This window comes from Macaca nemestrina, chromosome 4, assembly GCF_043159975.1.
Source record: "Macaca nemestrina isolate mMacNem1 chromosome 4, mMacNem.hap1, whole genome shotgun sequence".
Taxonomy (NCBI): domain Eukaryota; kingdom Metazoa; phylum Chordata; class Mammalia; order Primates; family Cercopithecidae; genus Macaca; species Macaca nemestrina.
The window spans coordinates 66413103-66438248 of NC_092128.1; the positions used below are offsets into that span (position 1 = coordinate 66413103).

Here is a 25146-nt window from a genome sequence, read left to right on the forward strand (position 1 = left end):
ATGAAATAAGAGGCCAATCAGTCTCATATGCAAATAGATGTATGTCTAAAGTAGAATAGTGACATGAGAAGATAATAGGAAGTCGACAAGCTGTCAGGAAGGATAAGTTTGCTTTTGTGTTTGCTTTCATTTGGGTGGATAAATCCAAGAGCTTTAGGGCTACAGGGACAGGGTTATAGAAAAATGTCATAGCATACACACCAACATATCACTTTTTCCCTGCCTCTGCTGAGCTGACAAGCCTCCAGAAGAGCAGACTGTGGATCTCCTTGGTTCTCCTGCTGACTGGCTCTGCAAGAACTGGCCTGAGGTCTCACGTTTAACAGCCTTAACAATCTTTTAGAATAATGATTAGCAGTTGAAATATTTATTAAGCACTGTCTCTGTTGCAGGACCACGACTAGACTTTAGGGATACAAAGATGAGTACAGCAAAATGTCTTCCCTCAAGGAGCTCATAGGATATTAAAGGAAAGAGCTCTAGGGTATCAGCCATAAACTCAAAAGAAAACATGAGATTTCTGCAGCGTTAGCTTGAGAAAATTTGATTCAACATCATGTTGTGGGGAGGGAAGGGAGAGACCTGTTGGTTATCTTCGAGGTAATATTTAATGTAAAACACTGAAAGCCCTTTATAAAATCATTTTGAGATAATAGGGCTTTAATAGCCATGTCCTCTGCATTCGCATGGAATTGTGCTCCTATTGCTGAAATGGTGGGATATATATGCATATGCATGTGTATATAATTAGGTAGGTAGTGCCACTAACTGACTGGGACTTCCTAATGGCAGGAACTCTATATCTCATTCATTTTCTAATTTCCAAGATATGACCCAAGTCTTACCACTTGGTAGGTTGTCAATCAATGATTATAAAAATCTATTGAAATACCACATTGGAGAAGGAAAAACACTGGATTGGAACTTGGGAGACATGGCTTCTAATTCCTATCTAAGCCCCCCGGACAAGTAAGTGAACCTCTCTAGGTCTCAGTTTGACGAAGGTTCCAAACAGGATTATCTTTTTCAACTCTAAACCCAAGAATCTATTCCAAAGCCAACTTCCCCCAGAAGGTTTTCCTCACCTTGTCACTATCTACCCTACTGCACTCCCTTCTGCCCTATGCTGCAAGAGATCTTACTTTTGTTCTTGACATACTGGATGATCGTGTGAGAGGTAGGGGTGTGTGTGCGTGTGTGTACGTGTGTGTGTGTGTGTGTGTGAGATATGTGTCCTCCCCTAACATTCTAGATGGTATCTGAGTTGAGAAATTGTGTCTAATTTGACATAACCCCCAAACTTGGCAAAGTGTCTTACAATGTCCCATAAATGGTAGTGAAATAAATAAAAGAAACACATAAAAATTGATTTAGTTTTAATTCCTGAGAAAAGTCAAGAAAAATAAATCTATACATAAACCCGAGAACTGCAGTGCAGTGCTAGGAAAATATCAAATAAGGTATGGCCTTTAGAACATGAATGAGCATATCTAAGATAAAGCAAACCCTACATGACATAATAGTTAATGAACATAAACATTTTTTGCTCTCCGAAATCATGCATAACAAACTTCTTAAAAATAGACACACAATAAGATATGTGCAATGATATTTATAGCAGCTTAATTCATTGTGAAACACTGGAAATAGCACAGGTATCAATCAACAGACTGGATAAACAAATTTTGGTATATCTACACAATAGAATACCACTCTGGAATAAAAAGGATTCTACTTCTGTTAAGATGAGGTGAATGAATCTCAAAAACATCTTTCTGCGTAAAATAAAATGTACATAAAATACTACAGATACTGTGTGATTACACTTACATGAAGTTCTATAACAGATAACACTAACCTATGGTTTAAAAAGATCATTACAGTAGTTTCCTTTGGGAGATGAGGGATTGACTGCATGCAAAAAGACATATTACTCTCAGGGGTGAACTAGTGTTCTATAGCTTGATAGAAATTGGGGGTTATAGATATATATTCATTTCTCAAAATTCATTAAATTGTATATTTGTAATGTGTGCATTTCACTTAAAGTATTGAATTATTATCAATGATATGTTCCCTGAAGTGTTTTGGGGTGAAGTGTATTGAAGTCCGCAATTACTTTGCAACTGAACAACAGAAAAGAATATGGGATGATGAAAGGATGGAGGGGCAGATATGTAATAATACAAATATAATAAAATTTGGGTGGTGGGTATATGACTATACCACTGTATGATTCTTTCAACTTTTCTGTACTATTTCAAAATTTCATTTTTAAAGTAAAAAAAATCATTATGCTAACTAAAATTGCTATTCAAAACAAAATTCACTACACTGAATCTTCTCAGGGAAGAAAACTTTTTTATACTGTAATTGGGGAGGTGACTGCTGGTTGAGTACTGACTGGGAAATGGGTTAAAGAATTCACAGGTCAGTTGCCTCAACAGTGCCCTGGATGCTTTAATTATCCTCCAGCCCGAAAGACTGCCTCACTCACCAGGCAATCAGCCTTAGGTGTGCCCCATGGTAAGAACTACAGTTGACCTTTGAAAACCGCAAGTTTGAACTGCACAGGCCTACTTATCGGCAGATTTTACAAAACTGAACGTAGATTGAAAATACAGTATTTGTAGGAGGTGAAAGCCGCCTAAATAGAGAGCTGACTTTTCACATAGGCAGGTTCTGCAGAGCTGACTGCAGGATTTAAGTATGCTTGAATTTTGGTATACTCAGGGGCCCTAGAACCAATTCTGGATGACTGTACAACTAAAATTCATCCTGGTAGGCAAAGGAGGTTTCACCCTCTTTTAGACAAAAATTACAGAGACATGCATTTACAAGGAGTACTAAAAGGGAAAAATGGAAATTACTTATAGGAAGAAACCGGAGAGATTATGAAAATTTTGACTGACTCACTTTAAAGATGATTTGGCAGGACTCAATGGCTGTTCAGTAAGCAGTTCAGAATGACAAGCAGTGGGGCCATTTTTGGGCTCAACACCTCTTGCAATCTATCATGCCAATTTTAGATCTATTCATAGATGACAGTAAAAAGGTCTCAGAGATTTTGAAGTGGGTCCTGACTGCAATACAGAGAGCTTTCCCTGAGACTAATTCCCATAGGAAAACTTAGTGAAACACTGACTCATATTTGGACTCTTATTGTCACAGATTGGGTTTACAACACGGAAGAAGTTCACTACAGGATGAGAAACTGACCCAAAGGACTCTATATAAATTAGTATGGTCAGGTCTACCTGGAAATTTCCCCTACTTTTATGTTAAAACCAGGAATTAAATTAAACATTATTAACAATAGCAAGAAATACTCTGGATTAAGATAGATTCTTTAAACATGTCTCCAATATGCAAATCAAGTACAAATCAACAAAAGGACATAAAACCTGCAGCCTCAGAGAAAAAGCAATGTGTCTGTGGCCTCTAAGTTAAGGGGTCCCCAAAGATCAAATAAATGATGTTGGTAAACAGAACCTTGTTGTTCAACATAGGCCTTTGGGTAGACCAAAAACATTGGAAGTTGGCTGGATCGTTAGCAGTTGATATGCTGGTCAAAAATAAAAGTGAATGCAAACATCTTGTCTGCTGTCAAAGATTCTTTTTCTCTTCAGTCTTAATGCCTCCCTCCCAAACTACCCCAACTTCAGCTGCTTCAAGAAAAAAGATAATTAGAAAGGAGACTAAAGTTTTCCTGTTACCAAGAGGGACTGGACGATACACACCCATCTGAATCTGCTAGGAAAACTTGGGGAGGGTTTCTTAAACATTTACCACTCTGTTGGTTGCAGGCACTCAAGTCACCATCATACCTACTCTCCTGTGAGAAAAGAGGAGCATACAAATAATGGGGTTTGAGCAAGGTTTAGAGCAGAAAAGGGAAAATAATGTGACCTTTGGAGGGGTTCTATGTGTCCATTCAAGATAGTGTTATTGTTGCTTCTACATCTGAATATACAGAACTTGATGTTATATGCTTGTACTTCCCCGTCTCATACATGCTAAAGGAGATTCCCTGACCAAGAACAGTCACAGGTAGAGAAGGGCCAGTAGGCAGTAGGATACCCCAGGAGTTCTCAACTCTGTCATTTGCAACAAACGGTGAGCAAGGGTTTCACACAAGTTAAACCCTCTACCTTCTGATGCCCAAAACAGTCACTATATAAATTAAGTCCTGTTGGTATCAAGTCAGAAGTCTCCATATCAACAGCCCTGCTTGAATTATCACACTTCTACTAGCAGAAATGGTTCATAAACCCCCAGAACATTCAGGGACCTGCTACCTAAGTAAAGTTCATTGGAACTATGTAAGCAGATTTACAATGCTAAATCTACCCAGTGGTTAAGGAAAAACAGCCCAGCGCTTTACTTGACTCGGCTATTGGGACAGTGTTGGGCCTCACTTGAGTATTCTACTTGTTCTTTTATATCAGCTAGCCTACAAAATAGTATCCTTTGAATTGGACCCAAACTAACAGGCTATGTTAAAAGCTGTCCAGAAAGCTGGGGCACACTCTTTACCTTTACGGCCTCACAATCATAATGAAAACTTTGTGATATGGTTCTCTATAAGTAATGATTTTGCCAATTGGAGACCCTGGCAAAAGGAGACAGAGGCACCCTTTGAGGTTTTAGACTCACTACCTCTTGATATGGCTACCACCTATAGCCATTAGTTGGTCACTGGCTAGTCAAAACTAAATGTCATTCCCATGCAGATCTTGCAACTCTACACCTTGACAGTCCCATTTACAGTCGCTCAACAAGGTGGAAAAGGCTGAATAAGCCTCACTTGTCAAATACAAATGGCATATATTCAAGAATGTAGTTGGTCTGGCCCCCGTAGCATGTGGGTCTCACATGAAAATGTGGCAGCATACCCTTTGGAGGAAACTTTATCGCCTACTCCACTGCTCAAAACAAAACCACTGACTCAATGAGACCTTCAATTTATTGAGGTTCTACTACATGTTGGGCCTGGTTCACTGATGATTTGGTTGAGCTGAAGCCCAATGGTATCCACTGGCTGCTACAGATATTCAACCATCTATGAATAACTGAAAACCGACAAGATTGCTCAGCTCAGTGGACAGAACTCAAAGGCATTATCAAGACCTACACATTACCTCCCTTGATAAACTTCATTATATTTTTACTGACTCAAGCTATTGCCAATGGCTAGCTGTTTTGTCTGCCACTTAGAAAACTAAAGACTGGCATTTCAAGGTTACCCTTTTTGGACACCACTAAAATAGATCTTAGTTTTGGATTAAAATATGTGTCACTCATGTAGACACCCAAGTAAGGATCCTTCCTATGAAAAGATGAAATTGAATCAAGCTCCTGATAGAGACTACACAAGACAGACTGTCACAAATGAGTACATGGATCCATCATCTCACCCAACATGGCAAAGCATCTGCCATCACAGGCTGGACACAAGGCAAATGATTCTATTTTTCTGATGCAGAGGTTACCACAGATGCCAGACTTGGGACTCATGCAAAAAGTTGACCAGTTCTTCCCTAGTAAATTGATTACAACATACCTTTGACCACCTCTTTGGGCTATTGGTGGTGCCTCACCACTATTTACACCTGTTCAGGGTATGGTGTTGCTATTCTAGTCTGATCAGCTAACTCTACCCATACATTGTGAACCTTGAAACAAATCAGTATAAAGTTAGTAGCTTTAAAGACCATTTGCAGTCTGACAATAGAGCACTTTTTATCACAAAAGCTACCCATAAATTAGTTGAGAGTAGAGGTATTCAGTGGACCTTCCACATTTCCTACTGTCCAAAAGCATATGGTATTATTGAGCGTTGTAAGACCTTCTCAGAAAGTGACTCAAAAAGATTTCTGACTATCTCCCTTACCGCCTCCTGATCCACACATTTTAATACGGCAGTTTGGTCATCAAATATGGCTGCCCATGGAAAGGGATCATCTTCTTTCGGCCACTTCATGGAAAATGATCAGGAAGAACACATATACACATACATACACACAGACACACATCTACACCTGCTACATAAGGTTATTTACACTTATCTGAACATCCTGGATTCTGCCTCACCAATCTAGGGCATGATGTGTTATTTACTCCAACAGTAACCCTGAGGCTTCCTGGGTGCAACTTCTAGTGATAGCCCACACAGAAGGAGGTCTAGGAGATTCAAATATAATTCTGGTTTAACCACCTGTATTGTTGTTTTGTTGGCTGTCATGATTATAGATGAAAGGGATAATGACCACTTGTTGAGTACACTGCCCCCCAAGTCCCCCTACCATGGCCCACATGGACAAAGGAGGGGTGCACACTGAGTCTCTATATGTTTTTATAAAATGCCTTTGTCCCTCTTGCACATGAATGTTCTGGATAGATATGGGTAGAAATAAGGTGAAATTATAGTTACTGAAATGAGACAAGCTGGTTTTTTAGCACTGGACAGACAATAACACAGTCTGATAATGGAGGAGACAGCTTAGATCCTGAGAAGTATGAAGAATTAAGGGATATTAATACGAATTTCAGGGTCACCCTGTCACCTTTCTATGAAGAAAAATGCTCTGATGTGGCTCTCTCAAATCATGGCAAGGGCCTTTAATTTAACTCACTGCTGGGTCTGCCATACCCACCACATGCTCTCATCACAGTTCATTTGCCATTCCCCTTAAACTAACTGAGAAATGTATCCAAAACAGCAGGAAATAGCCTCAGCCCCTGCCCCAGAGTAACACCAACATCTCATTCCCATAGCCATTATTTAGTCATTTCATTAGGTGAACAAAAGTCACTAGTTTGCAGTGTGGACAAACAGGAAAAGTTGAACTGACTTCCCTCAAGCAGTCTCCCTGAAGACAACAAGGAGACATCATTATATGATGTGAATTGGAAACCCTAAGGCTTACTAGCCAGCAGAGAAGCCACCTACAGGCACAGTCAACCTGTGCTGCCTGAACAATGTAGGTCCCACTTAATGGACCCAACAACTGTGAATAACACTTTCTTTCCAGAGGCACCATGTCTACCTCCAGGACTGTACTTCTTGTGTAGAAGTCAGACACTAACATGCTTCCTCACTAAAAACATGGTAACTTGCACCTTAGGAGTAGTCATAAGAGATATTCAACTGTTTAGGGAAATACTCCTACTGTTAGGGATGTTAGAAATTGTGATATAAAATTTGCCTCTGACCTTAGCTTGAAGTAATCAATTACATCACCTCAGCTATCAAAGGCATTCAGGTCAACATCAACTCACTGTCCATACATTGTTATTCACAATATAATTACCCTATACTTTCTCCTTGAGAACCAAGACAGTCTCTGTGCAATCACTAATATATCCTGTAATACCTGGATTAATGTATCTGGATTGTCTTGTTGGATTGCCATGATCCTAGATCAAAAGGATAGTAACCACTTGATTGAATTTACTGCTCACCAAGAGTGTGACAAAAATTGGAGACACAGTACTCCCACCCTATTTCCAGGGGATACGTTCCAACTCCCCCCACCTCCAGTGGATGCCTGAAACCAAGTATAGTATCAAACCCTATAATACTGGGTTTTTTTATCCAACCTAATAATCAAGATTACTACTAAGTAACTAACAAGCAGGTAGTGTATACGGCAAAGAAACGCTAGACAAAGGGATGATTTACTTCCAGGGTGGGAATGAAGCAGTACAGTAGGAGATTTCATCATACTACTCAGAACAGCACACAATTTAAAACTGATTGTTTACTTCTGGAATTTTCCATGTAATGTTTTCAGACCACAGTTGACTGTGGGTAACTAAAAACACAAAAATAAGGCCATGAAAAGTGAAACTGCAAATAAGGGAGGACTTCTGTATATTGAGTCTCTGTTAAGATTTTGAAAATTTCCTTGTCCCCTTTTTGTCTGAATCTTAAGGAGGAAATATCTGAGTGCCAGTGGAAAGGTCAACACAAGAAAGCTACCTAGCTTTCTAAGGTCAACCCTAATGGCTCATAGCATTTGTTCGGCTAGTTGAGTCTGGGACCCTGAGGGTAGGGTTGAGGTTAACAATACAGATTGGCCTCATCTTGGTAAGGACCTCTGCTTGGTGTCCTATTGGTAGTAGCTTTATTTAAATGCTGTATAAAGCAAATTGATCAAATTTAATCCCAGCCTCAGTCAGTCATATTAATCAGAATGGTGCATGGAGTGGGAAACTAAAGGGAAAATTCATCAGAAACCAACATGGTATAAAAACGAGGTTTGGATGTTGTTGGAGACAATTCTCCACGGTACTCTTTCATTTCTGTACATCTTAAAAGTGAGAAACTGATTACCCTTTTTTCTAGACTATCTTTTCAAGAATCTTTGTATAGAAAATTGCCTTGGAATATAAAGATACATTGTCTTATTCCTGAGCAAAGGGTAGGCTTGCTTACAGTCTTGGAAATAGTGTCTCCCTTCGGAGCAATGGACAGGTATGCTACCTGTCCAAAACAATGAAGACAATAGCCCCCTTTGAGGCAAAGGATGGATATGTTTACCTTTAGGTTCCTAAGGCCTAGAGTCCCTTTCCTGTAACGCAACCAAGTGATTTCATTTCCTCTGCAATTAGCACTGTGGGAACACAGACTTGTGGGCTACCTGTAGCTTTGGGAGCTGGTATAAAGGTTATTACTCTGCTAGCACTATTCTGTGAATATAAAACTGTCCTTCATCTCTGACAGGAGTCTCATGTCTTCTAAACTGTCCATGAAACTGTAGCAGACTTACTTGTTAGCTTGCAAGTAGGGTAAAGATCTCCGTTCTTAATAATCACTATATTCTTGTTACTTTATGGCAATAGTACCCTCCTTACATCTTCATATTAATAAAAGGAAAAATTAACCATTAGTAGAAGGGAAAGATGGTTTTTTCATTTTACTCTTAAATAATTCTCTATGTGCCTAAATTAGGAGAGTACAAGGAAATGGTTACTATATACTCTTTATAAATGTAAATTTTGTCTCTTGTCTATCCTGTTGTAAATAATTTGAAAGTCATCTTCTTTCTTCTATTTCATTCTTTTTTAATCTTAAGTAAGCTGATAATTTCTCATCTTTTAAGTCAATGGTGAAAAACGTCAAATAAAATGTCTTTTCAAACAATTTATGGTTTCATGTTATGTTTGGATATGGTAGTTGTTCCAAAATCCAAAGCCAACAATATGTTACCTCATATACCTCAATAATTTATATAACTTTTATTTTCTTTATGTAAAACAATCTTGCCATAAAAAGGAACAGTATGAATGAATGTAATATCTTTTATTAGCCCCCATTTTTAAATTATAAAATAGTATCTTTGTGAATATTCCAATATCACAAAAATGTATTGCTTTCAAAGACTAAACACTCTCATTAGTTCACCACTCCCAAAAGGCAGCTACTGTTAACAGTTTTCTCTGCAAATACAAACATAAATGTATATTTAATATAAATACTATAGTCCATTTGTTTTCACTCTATCTTGGACCTACTGATTTATCAGTACACATAGATATCTCAGTCTTTAACAGCTGCAGAGTTGCATAGTATTCTATCACTTTGACATATGAAAATATCTAACTCCTTATTGATGATGTTTGACAACCAACAAAAACAATGCTGCAGTGAATATTATTGTATTTATATCACGTGCTTCTAAGAGTATTTCTGTTGAATAAATATCCACTGAGATATAAACATGCAAAATAACAGCTTGTATGAATGCTATTATTAGGTTAATACGCCCCCTACTTTATAAATGCCCAGTAACACCAGGTTAAAATTCTACTCTCACCTTGGTTGCCAAAGATTTGAGTTTTCCTAGTAGTGACTGTTTATTGGAATATACAACTTCTTCTTCATTATCTTCTCCTTCCATGATAGCACAACTGTCTGCAGCTGGGAGTTCACACTCTTTTGAGTTAGTCGTCATTACTAACTTGGAATATTTGTATTCCAGTCTAAATAGTGATAAAATAAACAAATAAATATCCATTTATGTTAATATAAATACATACTTATTTTAGGTGGTCATATACTAGCTCAGTAAATTGGCTTGGAGTATAATTGCTCCACCAACAAATTTCCCTAGCCTACAGCCATAGCAATATGTGTGTTATCATGTATCTACCATTTAGGATTTCAGAAATCAGTTCAATAGAGTTAATTCTACCACTTTACATTGAATTGTTCAATAATGAAAAAATTTGGGGGCGGGGACTTTGAGGCCTGCATGCATTTTCTTAACATGAATATTTGGAAGCCAATTCACTGTAAGGTTTTCCCAGTATTTCGTTTGTAAAGATGAGAATATCAAACAGGCAAGTAATTTGGTCTTTATCATCTCTCTATATTATTTATTCCTTTATACTATCACCCCAGATATTGCAATTGTCCGTAGATATTACAATATAGGAGTTCCACAGTGCCCCTGAGGTGTAAATCATTCTAAAAGATTCAAGTCCTATAACAGATCAATATACATTCAGGAATTAGGCTCCATATTCAATTCCAGATCCTTGAAGACCTGGAGCAAATAAACATGATATTTGCCTATACACTTAATCTGTTTTTTTCTTTTTTTCTTTTCTTTTCTTTTTTTTTTTTTTTGCAAATGTCTTCCCACAAGAAATTTTAAAAAGAAAAGGTGAAGTAAGAAGACAGCATCATGTCATTTTTTAAACAGGCAGACACTGAGAGAATATCTGCCTTCCAAATCTCAGCTCTGCCATAATCTACCTGAGTAACATGGAGCCTCTTGTTTTCCTTGTTTTCTAATAAATGACTCTAACTCAATGATCCCAATGTTCTATGATCTTTCTACTGTCAGAATAACAATCGTTTCCTCTGCTTGCTTTCTCAAGGCCTTTCCTATGATTTCTTCACAAGGAGAAAATTCTTGTGTCTCTGAAGAATCTATTTATTGGATATAATGATCAAGTTTAGAATTTTCACAACAAAATAGGCTCTCTTGCTCTCTTGTGATCATCTCAGAGGGTACTTACTTTTGATTCTTTTTCCAGAAGTAGCAGGTCAGAGCCACCAGCAAAACAGCAGTAAAAGCTCCCACACCGGCTCCCACCTTCAGCCAAAAGTCAACTGTTTCACAGGTTGCCAACTTTTTCTCAGGCAAAGAAATTCCTTTAATGCACCATTTAGGTTCATTCCATACATATAAGGTTTCCTTTAAAAAAAAAAAAAAACCATAAAACCATAGAAGACATGAGAAATGAGATTCAGACTCAACTGTAAAAGCTAGATTTGTCACAGGTCAATTTCTTACATAAAAGAAGAAAGGGTTTTGCTAACCCTTTACTTACAGTAGGCATAGAGGATTATTCAACATTCATTTAATAAAAGCTCCAGAAATACAGGAAAAAAGATACATGAATGAATAAGGAATTAATTAATGAAAATGCAAAAACCAAATAAAGACATGGATTGCCACCTCAGAAAGGTAGAGTACAGTACATGCCAAGGAGGTTGAATAAAAATGGCTCCATATGGACATACCTTCTGGGCTCCAGAAATACAGGAAAAAAAATACATGAATGAATAAGGAATTAATTAATGAAAATGCAAAAACCAATCAAAGACATAGATTGCCACCTCAGAATAAAAATGGCTCCATATGAACATACCTTCTGGGCTTTCTTTTTTTCCAATTTTGATGCTCTTAGACATCTTAGTCATGTTTTTGAATGAAAGCTTAGGTTGCTTACTCTAAGAAATGGGTTGCATCCACCCATCATGTAAGCCCATTTTCCCAATAAGCCTGTCCTCCGAGTGGAAGAACAGACCCTAGACCCAGGACATATAGGTGTACCACGGCTGGGTAACTGGTGTAAGCGGGCACATAGTCTACACCCTTCTTCCCCATGCCAAAATAAGGAAGGCATTATTCTGGGTCATCACTACCCACACCAGTACTTTCATCCTCCCGAAATAGATGGCAATTCCTTTAGGGCAATGTTTTTCAAACTGCCTTAATATACTGGGTCTCAACCAGGAATTTTAAAAAATAGATAGATCAAATAAGCAGATCAAAATAGAAAATCAGAGTACAGTGCATGGTTCCTTATATATTTCAACATATACAGTGACCAGTAGCAATCTGCATGGTGATTCTATCCACCGACATTAAATAACACAGGGCACTAATGTTTTAATGTGTCTCATTAAACTTTCTGGTGTACGATGGTCACTTTATCAACACTCTAACAGAAGAATAACACCATAATGTTAATTTTCATGATTTAAATACACAAATATTTTTGCAGTTAGTCATGAAGTGAAAGGGGCAGGAGACTCTTCTTCACTTTGAGGAAAAGTCTGATTCAAGTTTTGGATAGGAACTTTCAGCATGTTCCTTAGAAAGGATATTAGTGACTGGATTTTTTTGTTTGTACATTATAGCTGTAACGTTTTTCCTAAACTTAGTGCAAATAAATTTCTTTTTAAGTGGGTCACATTTTTTATAAAAATGGTAATATGGGAAATGCTGAGGCATGTTCAAATTCATCTGCTGCATCTCTAAGTGTCAATAATGACAATACAGAGAGAAACAAATTCGTTAGCAAATGTTGACTTTATTTGAAGTGCATTCTAACAAGGAAAAAAGACTGTACCATCTTTGATATGGTTTTATCAAATGTGCAATACCCAATGAAAATAGCAAGCTCTACTGTCTGATGGCAGTCTTATAACAAAATCTTAAAACTTCAAAATTAAAAAAATACTTGCAAACCCAGAATGCTTAACTTTTCAATAAGCTCCTCAAATACTGACATGGAAAAAAAAAATCAAGCTATTGGCAAATTATCTTAGTAATTCTGTAACTATTAATTAGAAAGCCTTATTCATTCAACCACACACCATTGGAAAACAAAATGGCTGACACTGCAGCTGAAAAAATTATTATTCTAGTATGTAGAAATATTTTGTGAGCAGGGTAAAATAAATTCAAAGATAAATTTTAAGACAGTCCCCTTAGTAATAATACAGTTTCTCTTCAAATCTTTAGTGTTGCATGACATACATAAGTAATGCTTAATACACACTTAGAACCTGGTATAGATTTCACAGATCCCACTTGATAAGAGCACTTTCATCACAAGTTGTGCAGCTCTTTTTGTTTATATCAGCTGTATGTGGAGGACCTGTATAAATTTAACGTATGCATCTGTATTAGATATATCTAAAGAATTAGGAAAGTGAATGCTCAATCAATATAAAGTAAAAAATTATAAAGATGGTTTTGGAAATAGGACTGAAACACAGTGGGATGGTTAAAAAGATTAAATATACCCATTGCAATATTTCACAATAACTATTTTTCTTCCATTATGAAGCTTTGGTATCCAAAGAAATCCACACATATTCACTGACAATAAAAAACAGCAATAGCTGTCATTTGTATCTGAAACTCACAGAGGAGTTGACTTTTTAAAATATTTTATTCCGTGATTGGAGGTGGCTATTCCCACTTACTGTATCATACCCATTTTTTTATAGTTGCAATGGAACACACTAAGTAAGGTCTATGAACTCAGGAATAATATTCATAGTTTTGTAACTGAAGCTTAAGCTCCTTAGACAAATATTTCCAAAATTGGTATCTAAGCATAGTAGAAGAATATATTTAACTGCTTCCAGTATTTCTCAAATTAAATATGTAACTATAGGGGGATGTTATAAATTTCAACATGTCAAGCACATCAAAGTGATCCAAAAAGTATCATTTTAAAGGCAAAAACAAATACTAAATAATCAGCCAGCAACTATCTATTCTTAACAATCTTATCATATGTTGAAGTGACCCTACCAAGGAAGACAGTTTGAATGAAATTAAATTAGAGAACTTGTTGCAACTTTACTGTCTTAACCTTCTTATCATTCATTACCTTCCAGGAGAGAAGTATTAAAGAATGTTTGAACAAAAGATCATTTAGTCATTCAAAAACCTTTGAATTAAACTTGGTAGCCAAGGAGAGTGCAGCTTCGTTTTTCATTTACTCTAAAAAACAATTATAAGATAAGCAGTTTGTCATAATTGTAGAGTAAAGGTAAAGAAGAATTTCTATTGTGAAGTAGAAAAAGCATTATCATTATTAAGAGGATTAACAAAAAACTATTTTTGTGAATCTGGAATTTTTATCCTTGACCTACTTAAAAATATTAAAAAGAAACTGTCTCAGCAGTGTGCTAGCTGAGTGAGCGGCACTGATTCTGTGTGCTCTGAACTAGAATAAGCCATCTACAGGGAAGCACATTTGACAAATTAAATAACACATTTCCTAATTTTTGTTTTTGTGTTATCTGCTTATTTTTTGTATACTGCATTAAATTATTAATAAAAATATACTTTACATTAACTCTGTGCTTGTACTTTATCATAAAATACAAAATAAATATTGTTCCTTGAAACTTTATCTCACTTTTAGGCATATTTCTGTGTGTCTAATTTGTGTGTGTGTACTGGGTTTGATGTACAATATAATTCTTAATATAGGTTCACTGTCATTAAAGTTTGAAAAACACCAACTTAGAGAATAGTTCTGTATGGTTTTTTCTTAGGGGTGAGGTGAACGCAACTGCTGTCAAATATTTGGAATGCATGGGATTGGGTGCAAGCATCCTGATTTCATTCCTCTCAAGTTCCTGCCCTTCATCCTGCTAACTGCAAGCTCTTCAAGACCTTCCTGGGAAAAACTGCTTCCCCTCTCTAATTCTCTGCTGCCCACTCTCCCTTCAGGTTTCCAGAATTAGTGTTGGTTTACTTTCCTCTGTGCTTCTTTATTATGATTTTAATGGAATCTGGGCATGGAGTGGTGGTAAACAAGTGGTCTTGAAGCAGATTAAGTTTTGTTTTGTTTTTTTTCATATGATACTACTTAAAGTTAGTGCAGTGAAGCAGGCTCTCTCAAACACTATTGGTGAAAGTGAAAATGAAGAGAAAGTGAAAACTGATATAACCAAAGTAATTTGGTAATATGTATTAAGCCTTAAAAATGTCCATTCTTTTTGGATTCAAATAATCTCTTGCTAATCATAAACTAACAAAATCAAATTTCCTTCAAAGGTGTTTGCTACAGTTATTTATAAAAAGATTGTTTTCAATTTTCTCTCAAATGTCTAACAAAGGTATTATTAAACACCAAATTACATAAAAAATATTTATCAATAAATAAAAATGATTTTAAAAATATATTTAATGAGAAGGGAAAGTTTTCATAATGTATTAAATATAAAATGGAAATAAAAAATATTTAAGTATGAATGCAAGAAGCTATAGAGTAGGATCTTAATTTTACGTGTATATGCTTTACTGTTTAGGCACGCTTCTTATAGTGAGTCAGTTATATTATCCCCATCTTAATTATACCTAACCTGCATTATATAAATCACATCTTGGTTTAATGATATCATTCCCATATAATCCAGGTAAATATTCAAAGCCTGTGACTCCCTTATCATGATTCATTTTCCTCAATCCCAGTGCACATCTCCAGCTACCCTAGCATCTGAAAGGTCAGCTAACAAACTTGATTTTAAATGCCTACCAATGTCACATTAAGTTAACTACAAGGTTTTGCCATACTTCTGGACCTTGGTTTCTAGGATGTGATACCAGACTAACCAACTATAATGCCAAAGCTCTGCTTTGAGAGTTTGTCCCTTACCTGAAATCCTCTCTTGCAGGCTCCCTCAATCTCATGGAAGTCATGCTCCGTGCACAGAGGGCAAGCTTCAGCACTCTCCCACAGGAAATAGAATGTACACCCATCACAAGTACCTGCTGGGCACTTGCTAAAATCATAAACAAAACCAAAAACACATAAATGACAGCTTTTTAACCCATTCAAACAACATCAGAATATCTATTACATGCTGGGGAGCACTGTGTGGATGCTGAAGAAACACAAGTGGAAAAAAATCTAAAAGACATAAACCACTATGAGATAACAGTTTGTACCTAGTAGGATGGCTGGAATCAAAAAGATAGTAACAAGTGTCGTGAGGATGTAGAGAAATTGGTGTCCTCATGCACAGCTGATAGGAATATAAAATTGTGCACCTACTTTGAAAAGTTTAGCAGTTCCTCGACCAATTAAGTGTAAAGTTACTATTTATTCCAGCAAGTTCACTCCTAGGTATAAACCCAAGAGAAATGAAAACATATCTTCACACAAAAACTGGTACACGAATGTTTATAGCAGCATTTTATATAATAACCAAAAGGTGGAAACAACCCAAATATTTATCAACAGACGAAAGTATAAACAAAATGCAATCTATCTGTATAAAGGATATTATTCAGCCATAAAAGAGATGCAGTAAGGCATGTCACAACTTGGAAGAACCTTGAAAATATTATGCTATGTGAAAGAAACCAGTCACAAAATTTCACAAATGATATGATGCTATTCAAAGTCCAGAATAGAGAAATCTATAGAGACTGAAAGTAAATTAGTAGTTGCTCAGGGCTGGGAAGTTGACTGGGGCATAGGAGACTAGGAGCTAAAGGATATGAGGTTTCTGTTGAAAATCTTCAAAACTGACTGTAGTGGTGGTTGCCCATATCCCTGAATATTCTAAACACCACTGAATGATATGCTTTAAATGACTGAATTGTATGGTAGAGGAATTATATTTCTATACAGCTTTTTTATTTTGAATTTAAGAGAGAGACAGAGACCATGACAAAAAAAAAAGGCTCTGGAAATGCTTCTTGGTAGAAATGATATCTAAGCTGAGTCTAGAATATTTGGTAGGAGTTAGCCAGAATAGAAAAGAAGAAAGCAAAGGAATTCCTGCAAAGGAATGAAAAGGTATTATTAATTGGCAGGAAATTACAGGTGGGTCATTGTTGCAAGTTTCAAGAGCAATGCAATGCATGAGTGCTGGGCATACGGAGAGAAACTAGGTAATGAAAGGCCTCATATGTTACAGAGGTTGTAACTTCTGTTTAAGGTAATGTACTTAGGCGAGATGCTTTAGGGAATAGAATGCTGCACAGGACCCTGGTCTTTTAGAAGTAGGAGAAAGATATCATCACAAAATTCTCTAAAGTGAAAAACTAACCAACTATGAGGTCAACATACAACAAAGTGATGCAAATAACGTTGCAATCTTGGGTTTCCTTGGCCTAATGACAACCTGAAAAGTGGTTACCTTCACTACTCTGAAGATGATGGATGTGGATGGGGCTTAGACGCAGGGATAGGATCACAAAGAACTAACCACTAGGGAGGCTCTGGAGACTTTTGGAAACTGTTCTTTCTAGTGGGTGGGGCCATTACCTCAGCTTGCCTCTTTCATTCTGGGACAGGTAAACACAGCATGGCTGAAAAATTAATGGCTGTTATGGTATACAGAATCCTTACTGATTGATGCCAGAAGCTATTTGGATAGATTCTAGTAAGAACTGCTGTTTTGTTCATGAATGCATTAAAACTAGGGGAATTTAAATTGTCTACCACTTTCGGCTTCCTTAAGTCAAGCCACATAAATATAGGCTTTGCCCTGAAAACCTCCTTCAGACCTCAGCTGGTGCTGAGGACAGGTGTCCTGAAACCATTAATAGCAAAAGGATAGCCACAAAATAATAAGGAAAAATAAAAAAACACTTTTTGAAGCTTTAACTTCAAATACCTTTCCAGTGATACATGGTCCAAAACTATAATATTCAGTCTAACAGCAAAGTAAAATTTCATACTGTTAGTTAACTAAATGTATTCTAAGACACCTTAAGATATGAACACTATAAAAATAAATTACATGTCTATAAATTGACTGCATTTTTACATGCCTATCTTTCCAAAGTGTCCGTACACTAAGCAGAAGTGGTGGGATGTGAATAAAAGCAATGTTGTTTATAGCATGCTGTAACTGAGTCCCTATGCCATATGTCAGGGCTAAGAACAATGACAAATAGTGACTCTGGGGAAAATGGCTTAACTCTTATCTGCCTTAATTTCTCTGTTTCTAAAAAAAAAGGGTAATGAATATACTCAGACTGAAACAAAGACAGGTTTTTTTTAAGTACAATAGATGAAAATCATGCCACATAAAATATCCATACTTTCCCCCTTTTAGTAAAAAGCAACTCAAATTTTTTCTTTTTTAAAATATTGGGTAAACAATGAGAAAAATATTCAAGAATACAATTTCCTGTTCATTTAGTGAAAATAGCAAAAGTGCTCTCCAGTTCAAATCTTCCTCCCCAAATTATTCTATATTTTATTTTCCAGAACAGTGAAGTTTTGAGTAAGAAAAAAAAAAACAGTTTATCTTGGAAAAATAGAAGAGAAAGTCTGTTAAAATCTGAGAAAAATGAACTCTATAAATGAAAAAAAAAAAAGGAGAAAACTAATCAAAGTTGCAAAAACTTCTAAAGAAAAGATCTGGGTTACAATTCTAACTGGACACTCAAATGATTATGTTTTCCTACAAATGACTTAACTCCTTCTTTCCCCTGCCACTTTTTTGTACTTTGTCAAAATCAAATGTCTGCTATACTACCTTCACAAGGTAGTTTTAATGGATAAAATGAGTGAACAATTTTGGAAAGTTTAGAGCAATGAAAAATATAAAAGACTATTAGCAATGCATATCACTTTCTAAAGAACTGCTAGAACCACAGAAACTGCAACAACAAAATCACGACAGTGATGTAATTTATAAAGCTGCTGTTGGGTGTCAAAACACTATAGTGCCTTTCCTTGGTAGACTTCATTTTTTAAAAGATACTCTTAGCTTTACTCAAAGTAGTTTACCTTAGAGTCAATTATTTGATTCTTTTAACCTGATGAATCATTTAAATTGTGGAACATCCAAATTTAATTATTTGTTATTAACCTAAATGTCATAATTTAAATCAGTCCTTCCGTATGAAACAGGGATGTATGAAGCAATAATAATTTGAATAGCACTTATTTTTAGTATGAAAATAGAAAAAAAGTATAAGAGAAAAACAAATATTTTCTCTTACCAAGAAAACAGAAAAACAAACAGTAAAATAGATAAATGTTTTATTGCCAAGTACTTGAAATACTTTTCCCTTTGATTACTTGTCCTATCATCATCTCCAGCCACCTCCTCCAGCTTTTTAAAGCTGGAATGCAGAGGTACCACAAATTGTGCTTCTTTTATAATTTTTGGTTTATGCAGTCACCATAGGAACCAGTGAATAAATGTCTACAGAGACAGTACACTGTCACGGATAGCCGGGGCATTCCAGGCTAGGATTCTACAGGATTGCTGGATGTGCTATGAATTCTAGGTAAAGACTGATTCAAAGGACAACCAGGTGGACCTTGATTTGGTTTTATAGGTAAGTGAATAAGAGACTTCCCGGTTTCCTTATTTTACTTCAGGATTGCCTTATGAATCTGGGTGGCCCTGGCAATATGTAAGAATTCACATTAACTTTTTTTAGGAAGTTAGGTCTTGGATTCTAAAATGGGATACATTCCCTGAGAGATAACTGGACTGAGAGATGAGCTATTAGTGTCTTCTTTTAAATAAATCTTTCCTAAATAGGATCTACTTGGTTTGTGTTATGAATTCATGGAGAAGAATCTTTTCTTATGAACTATTATTACTTAATACTGAACCTGTTATTAACTGTTTGCATAGTTTATAATTCAGTACAAATTTGTTTCACCAAAATAGAAAATACAAAGGCTAAAACACATATATCTATATTGTCAATATGTTTCTGATCCCTCTGGATTTTGTCTGAGGAGACTGAGGGGAACGTTTTGTGAACCTAGAAAATTTGTCAGTTGAGTTATCCTCCAGGATAAACTATTGATGCTGAGTTGCTTTCGCATGGAGCTTTTCAGTGAGCTCCCCATGTTGGGGTATTCAAACTGGCTTCAGTGCTGTCTCTAACCTGCTGCTGGTAATTCCTCTCACCATTGGCATCTCAGGAGACTCAGACTTTCTCTGCTGGGGATGGCTTGTCCCCTCTTGTATGGGGCCCAAAAAACACTACTGCATCTTGTTCAAAAATTGTTTTGCCCTGAGGCTAGAGATTACAAATTGTTTGTAAATGTGTCTTAGTCCATTCAGGCTACTATAACAAAATATATTAAATTGGGTAGTTTATATATACTTCTTACAGTTACAGGCTGAGATGTCCAACATTACAATGTCAGCAGATTCAGTGTATGGTGAGGGCTTGCTCTCTGCTTCATAGATAGCGCTTTTTTGCTGCATCCTCATGTGGTGGAAGCGGCTAGCTAGCTCTCTGGAGTCTTTTTTTTTTTTTTTTTTTTTTGAGACAGAGTCTCATTCTGTCGCCCAGACTAGAGTGTCATGGCCCAATCTCGGCTCACTGCAAGCCTCCCCTCCCAGGTTCACGCCATTCTCCTGCCTCAGCCTCCCGAGTAGCTGGGACTACAGGCGCCCGCCACCACGCCCAGCTAACCTTTAGTAGAGACAAGGTTTCACCGTGTTGGTCAAGCTGGTCTCAAACTGCCGACCTCATTTGATCTGCCTGCCTCCGCCTCCCGAAGTGCTGGGATTACACGCATGAGCCACCATGCCCGGTTTTTTTTGTTTTTTGTTTGTTTGTTTGTTTGTTTTTCCTTGAGACAGAGTTCTGATCTTGTTGCCCAAGCTGGGGTGCAATGGCGCGATCAGGGCTCACCACAATCTCCTCCTCCCGGGTTCAAGTGATTCTCCTGCCTCAGCCTCCCGAGTAGCTGGGATTACAGGCGTCCACCACAACGCCCGGCTAATTTTGTATTTTTTAGTAGAGACGGGGTTTCTCCATGTTGGTCAGGCTGGTCTCGAGCTCCCGACCTCATTTGATCTGCCTGCCTCCGCCTCCCATAGTGCTGGGATTACAGGCATGAGCCACCGTGCCAGGCCTGGAGTCTCTTTCATAAGGGCACTAATCTCATTCATGTGGGGAGAGCCATCATGATCTGATAACCTCCCAACACACCATCTCCTACTACTATCACCCCAGTATTAATGGTATTTCAGCATATGCATGTGGGGAGACACAAACATTCAGACTGAGACAACCAAGTAAAAAGGGCTCCACAGAAAACCTCCAATCAGCCTGGCACTGGAAGAAAGGGGTGGGGCCTTGGGAAGTTTGCGCCCTTTGCAGGGGGAGGAGCCTGGCCCCTCCTGTTCCTGGGTGGTAACCTAGGATTCAATCTGTGAGATGGGGGCTTGCTAACAGGAACCCCTCTCATTTGGCTGAGACTTTTTCCTTTTCGCCCAATAAATTCCATAGCCCCTCACCCTTCAAAGTGTCTGCAAGCCTACTCTTTCCTGGATGTGTGACAAGAACCCGGTGTTTTCTACAAGAATATCACAACAGATTGAGTATGAATGTAAGATTTTTTATGCATAGTTCTTAGATCCAGGTTTACAAAATTCTATCAATCTCCTGCAAAAACCTCCCTGTCTAAAGACTCTATCCTGAGTTAACTATCAAAAGCCAGCATCAGATCAAAACTGAGATAAACTAAATTAACTGACTTTCCCTAGTTTTATCTTCACATTCTTTATCTTGTTTAATGAAATAATTATCATCCTTATCTCAAAATTGATCTGAAAATTTTATGAATGGTTTCAATTTTTATATCATGTCTTAAGATTATTTATTAGTGTCTGAAATGTATAGTTTTAGCAATTCTGTTTTAGTTTTTTCATTTCTTGATCATAATGGATTTTAGCTGTTTTCACTTATGCTCATAATGTTTCTATATGCCTTTTTACTTTTTAATATTCTAGGAACGTATTTAGTTTTAGTCTTTTGAGTTAAATTGTCTTTTTAATTTAACTTGCACAGACTTAGGTATCTATTATCTGTCTATAAATTGTTCTAGGGAAAAAGAAAACAAGAGAACTCATTTTACCAACCATCCTTCCATGTCTCTTAAGAACTGAAAATGGATAATTTGGTTTTAACAGTCCTCCCCCAAAGACCAAAGAAAATACTATATTAGCATCCAATAGATCTGATGAATTTGATAGAGAGACTCTAAATTGGAATCTGTGAAATAAACCCCTGGAGTGTTTGACCCTTGATTATAACAGGACAGAACAGTGAAGCATTCCTTTTGTGAGATTCAATATTCCCAGAGGCTACACTGATAATGAAGATGAATTTGGATTTTGAAGGAGGTTTTGGCAAAACAATTTTAAGCTGATTTATAAACTACTCAAGCAGCTATATATAGTCAGAAGTTGACAGAGAGAAAAAAATGATTTTCCTCTAACTCGTGGCATCAATAAAGACCCTGTTTGAGGAAAGATGACTCATTTAAATGAAGGCACCAATAACTTGTAAATCAGTTGAGTTATCCTCTGGGGTAAGTGTGATATTTGCCTCTAACTTAGTGTGCTTCTTTGCAAATCTCTGCCCAGGAGGAATCGAATGAAAAAATGGCAAGATGAAAGCATTATGGCATGAAAAAAACACACACTTAGAAAATTATTCCATCTTGGACTATGCCACACTGCAGCTATACAACCTGGGCCATCAGTGTTTCCTGCTCTGTAAAGTCAATGTGTTTGACTCAAGGATCTTGTAGATGCTGTGGCACCTCTATTATCAGAGTAAAAATGCTTCCCTTTGTCTGCTTTTTAATAAGTCCTTTTTATACCCTTTTCACTAACAGAAATTTCTCATGTTTTTAAAAGAACCCTTTGGACACAATGCTTAGGTCTAAATTCTTCCCAATAAAAGAAAAGCCTTCAGTTCCTCTATCTACCTAAGGTAATGATTAGAGGTTTAAGAAGCCTTTTAGGCAAAGGCTAGGGGGCCATCTACTTAGGGGCATCTATTAATATTTAGGAACATCAGCAGCCTATTGTGCTAGCAGTTTATTCTCTGCTCAAGGTGCAAACTACACTAGAAAATCTTGTAACTTCACTCCAGCTGTCAGATTACATCTGCCATAAACACTGTACTGTTTTTATCTAAAATGTTTCATACCCTCCAGACACTTTATGGAATTAGAAGTCAACTACATTTGCCAGACCAAATAGACAGGCTGGTGTTTCCAGCTGCAGATGAGAAGGCAGCCCAGATAATTTGCTGCTCCCTCTAATTTCTCAGGTGATACACAAAGAACACACATTTCCCCTTTTCTCTCTTGCCCATTTCACTTTCTATTAAGACTTTCTCACTTTCCCAGGTCTGGGGATCTTAAGACATTTTCCCAGGACACCAAGATATAGAACCCCAACCAACATTGCTCCTGCTAAAGTAAACTTTTGCCTGGCTTGCCAAGATTCTTGGCCAAGCAATGAGAATTCCTGAGAGTGGCATTCCTTCTGCACTACCAAAGTCTCCTTCTGAGACTTTTTGGTCAGCATATGAAGCTTCTCAAGGCAAGCGTCTGGTTAGCATCTCCCTCCCTCCACTCTGGAGATCTTAAAGCTGAAAAAAAAAAAAAAGAAAGAAAGAAAAAAGAAAAAAAAAAAGAAAGAATGAATGAAAGAAAGAGAGAGAGAAAAGAAAGAAAAGAAGTTCTCTTAAAAAGCAGACTGAGAAACTGGGCTATGTTGACTTTTTTTTTTTTTTTTTTTCCTCCTGTTAGTAAGAAAGAGTTATTCAATCCCACCACTAAAAGAAAGGAAAAAAAAAAAACTAATAATTTCAGGAAAGCTGCTGTTTCTCGTGTTCTGATCTCCGAGCTCCCTCTTGTGCCCTGATGGGAAATTGATTCAAGAAATAAATAAAGGTCGGCACGTTTAGGCTGTAGTGTTGAAGCAGCTCCCTGAAGCAATGGTCAGCACACTTCAGTGCGCATCACAACTCTAAATGAAGATTTATCAAACATGGGTGAAGGACTACACCCTTTAGACTGTCACATTTTAAATTAGCTTTTCACAAAACTAAAATTTGGAATACATTTTGAGAATCTGTCTCAAAAAACAAACAAAAAAAATTCCAAAATGCGAGTTACGAAAATATCTGGTTCTCAAATTTCAGTAGGCATCAGAATTGCCTTGTGGTTTTTAAAAATGTTCCTGTGCTCAGCATCTAAGATTCTGTATTTTTAGAGACGGCCCAGAAATTAATGTTTACAATAGATATCCCAGGGTATTCTGCTGCAGGTGATCTTGATAAACCCTGGGAAAGATCATTTACTTCCCTGAGTGGCAGATTCCTGGAGGTCAAAGGAGAAACAAGTTTTCCTCTCCTCATAGGAAAAATTCAGTTTCTGCATGCCATCACTTAACTCCAGGAGACTATTTTCCTTATCACAATGAAAGCATCAGAACACACCTTACGAGAGAGAGAGTGACGTGTTTCCTAAAGGACAGACCTAGTCTTCATTAACATCATCTACTTGAGTTAGAGGCCTAGAGGAGGCTTTGGAAGCTATTCAAGTAAACTCCTAGAGACTAGAAGTTAATTGTCAGGGTCATAAAATGACCCCCAGATGTGCTATAGTAAATAGATTAAGCACCTGAACTCAGAACTATATGGTGGCATATCAGAGAATGATGAAAAACACACGCTTTTATTGCGAGAATCTCTGACCACATCTTTTCTTGGACGGTGGTTTTCTGCCTTCGTTATAGTTTGGAGGCTGGGAGAGGGATCCTCCACCACAGGATGCCCTTTTATTATTATTAGGTACTATTGTTGCATCGGTCTCTCACCTTGAGCAGGTGAAAAGAATAATTAATTCATAGATCTATGAGAAGTGGAAACATGGCAGTTGGTGAAAGAGAATGTCAGTGTGCCTTTATGCCCAAAAATAAGCCCAAAATACTGTTACCCCTGTAAGTATTTTTAGGATACACAAGTATTTGAAGCAATGCTTACACCACTGATTTCCAATCCTGATGTGACATAATCAGGACAGGTTAAAATCTCCCAAGGGTTACTGTGAAACTATCAAAATCAAAATTAACACGATCATTTTCTTTTTAAAAACATATACTTTTGCTAGTTTGATAGAGGAAAAATATCTGCAAATCAAGCTATGATCCAAAGGTATCTTAACTCAGCCAAGATTAGAAATAAATAATCTGGCTGGGTGCAACGACTCACACCTGTAATCCCAACCCAGCTTGGGAGGCTGAGAAGAGAGAATCGCTTGAGGCTAGGAGTTTGAGACCAGCCTGGGCAA

At 37.1% G+C, this 25146-nt stretch overlaps 1 protein-coding gene across 5 annotated transcripts in view; it reads right to left on the minus strand.

The window, feature by feature from the left end:
* ELAPOR2 (endosome-lysosome associated apoptosis and autophagy regulator family member 2) overlaps positions 1 to 25146 on the minus strand; it is a 176300-nt gene that overhangs the window by 2704 nt on the left and 148450 nt on the right. For all 5 annotated transcript variants that reach the window (XM_071094762.1, XM_024790942.2, XM_024790941.2 and 2 more), the window contains 3 exons: positions 15709 to 15835; positions 11032 to 11210; positions 9822 to 9987 (listed from right to left, as the gene is read on the minus strand). In XM_071094762.1, coding sequence (XP_070950863.1) covers positions 9822 to 9987; positions 11032 to 11210; positions 15709 to 15835 — 472 coding nt within the window. The remainder of the gene's footprint in view (positions 1 to 9821; positions 9988 to 11031; positions 11211 to 15708; positions 15836 to 25146) is intronic.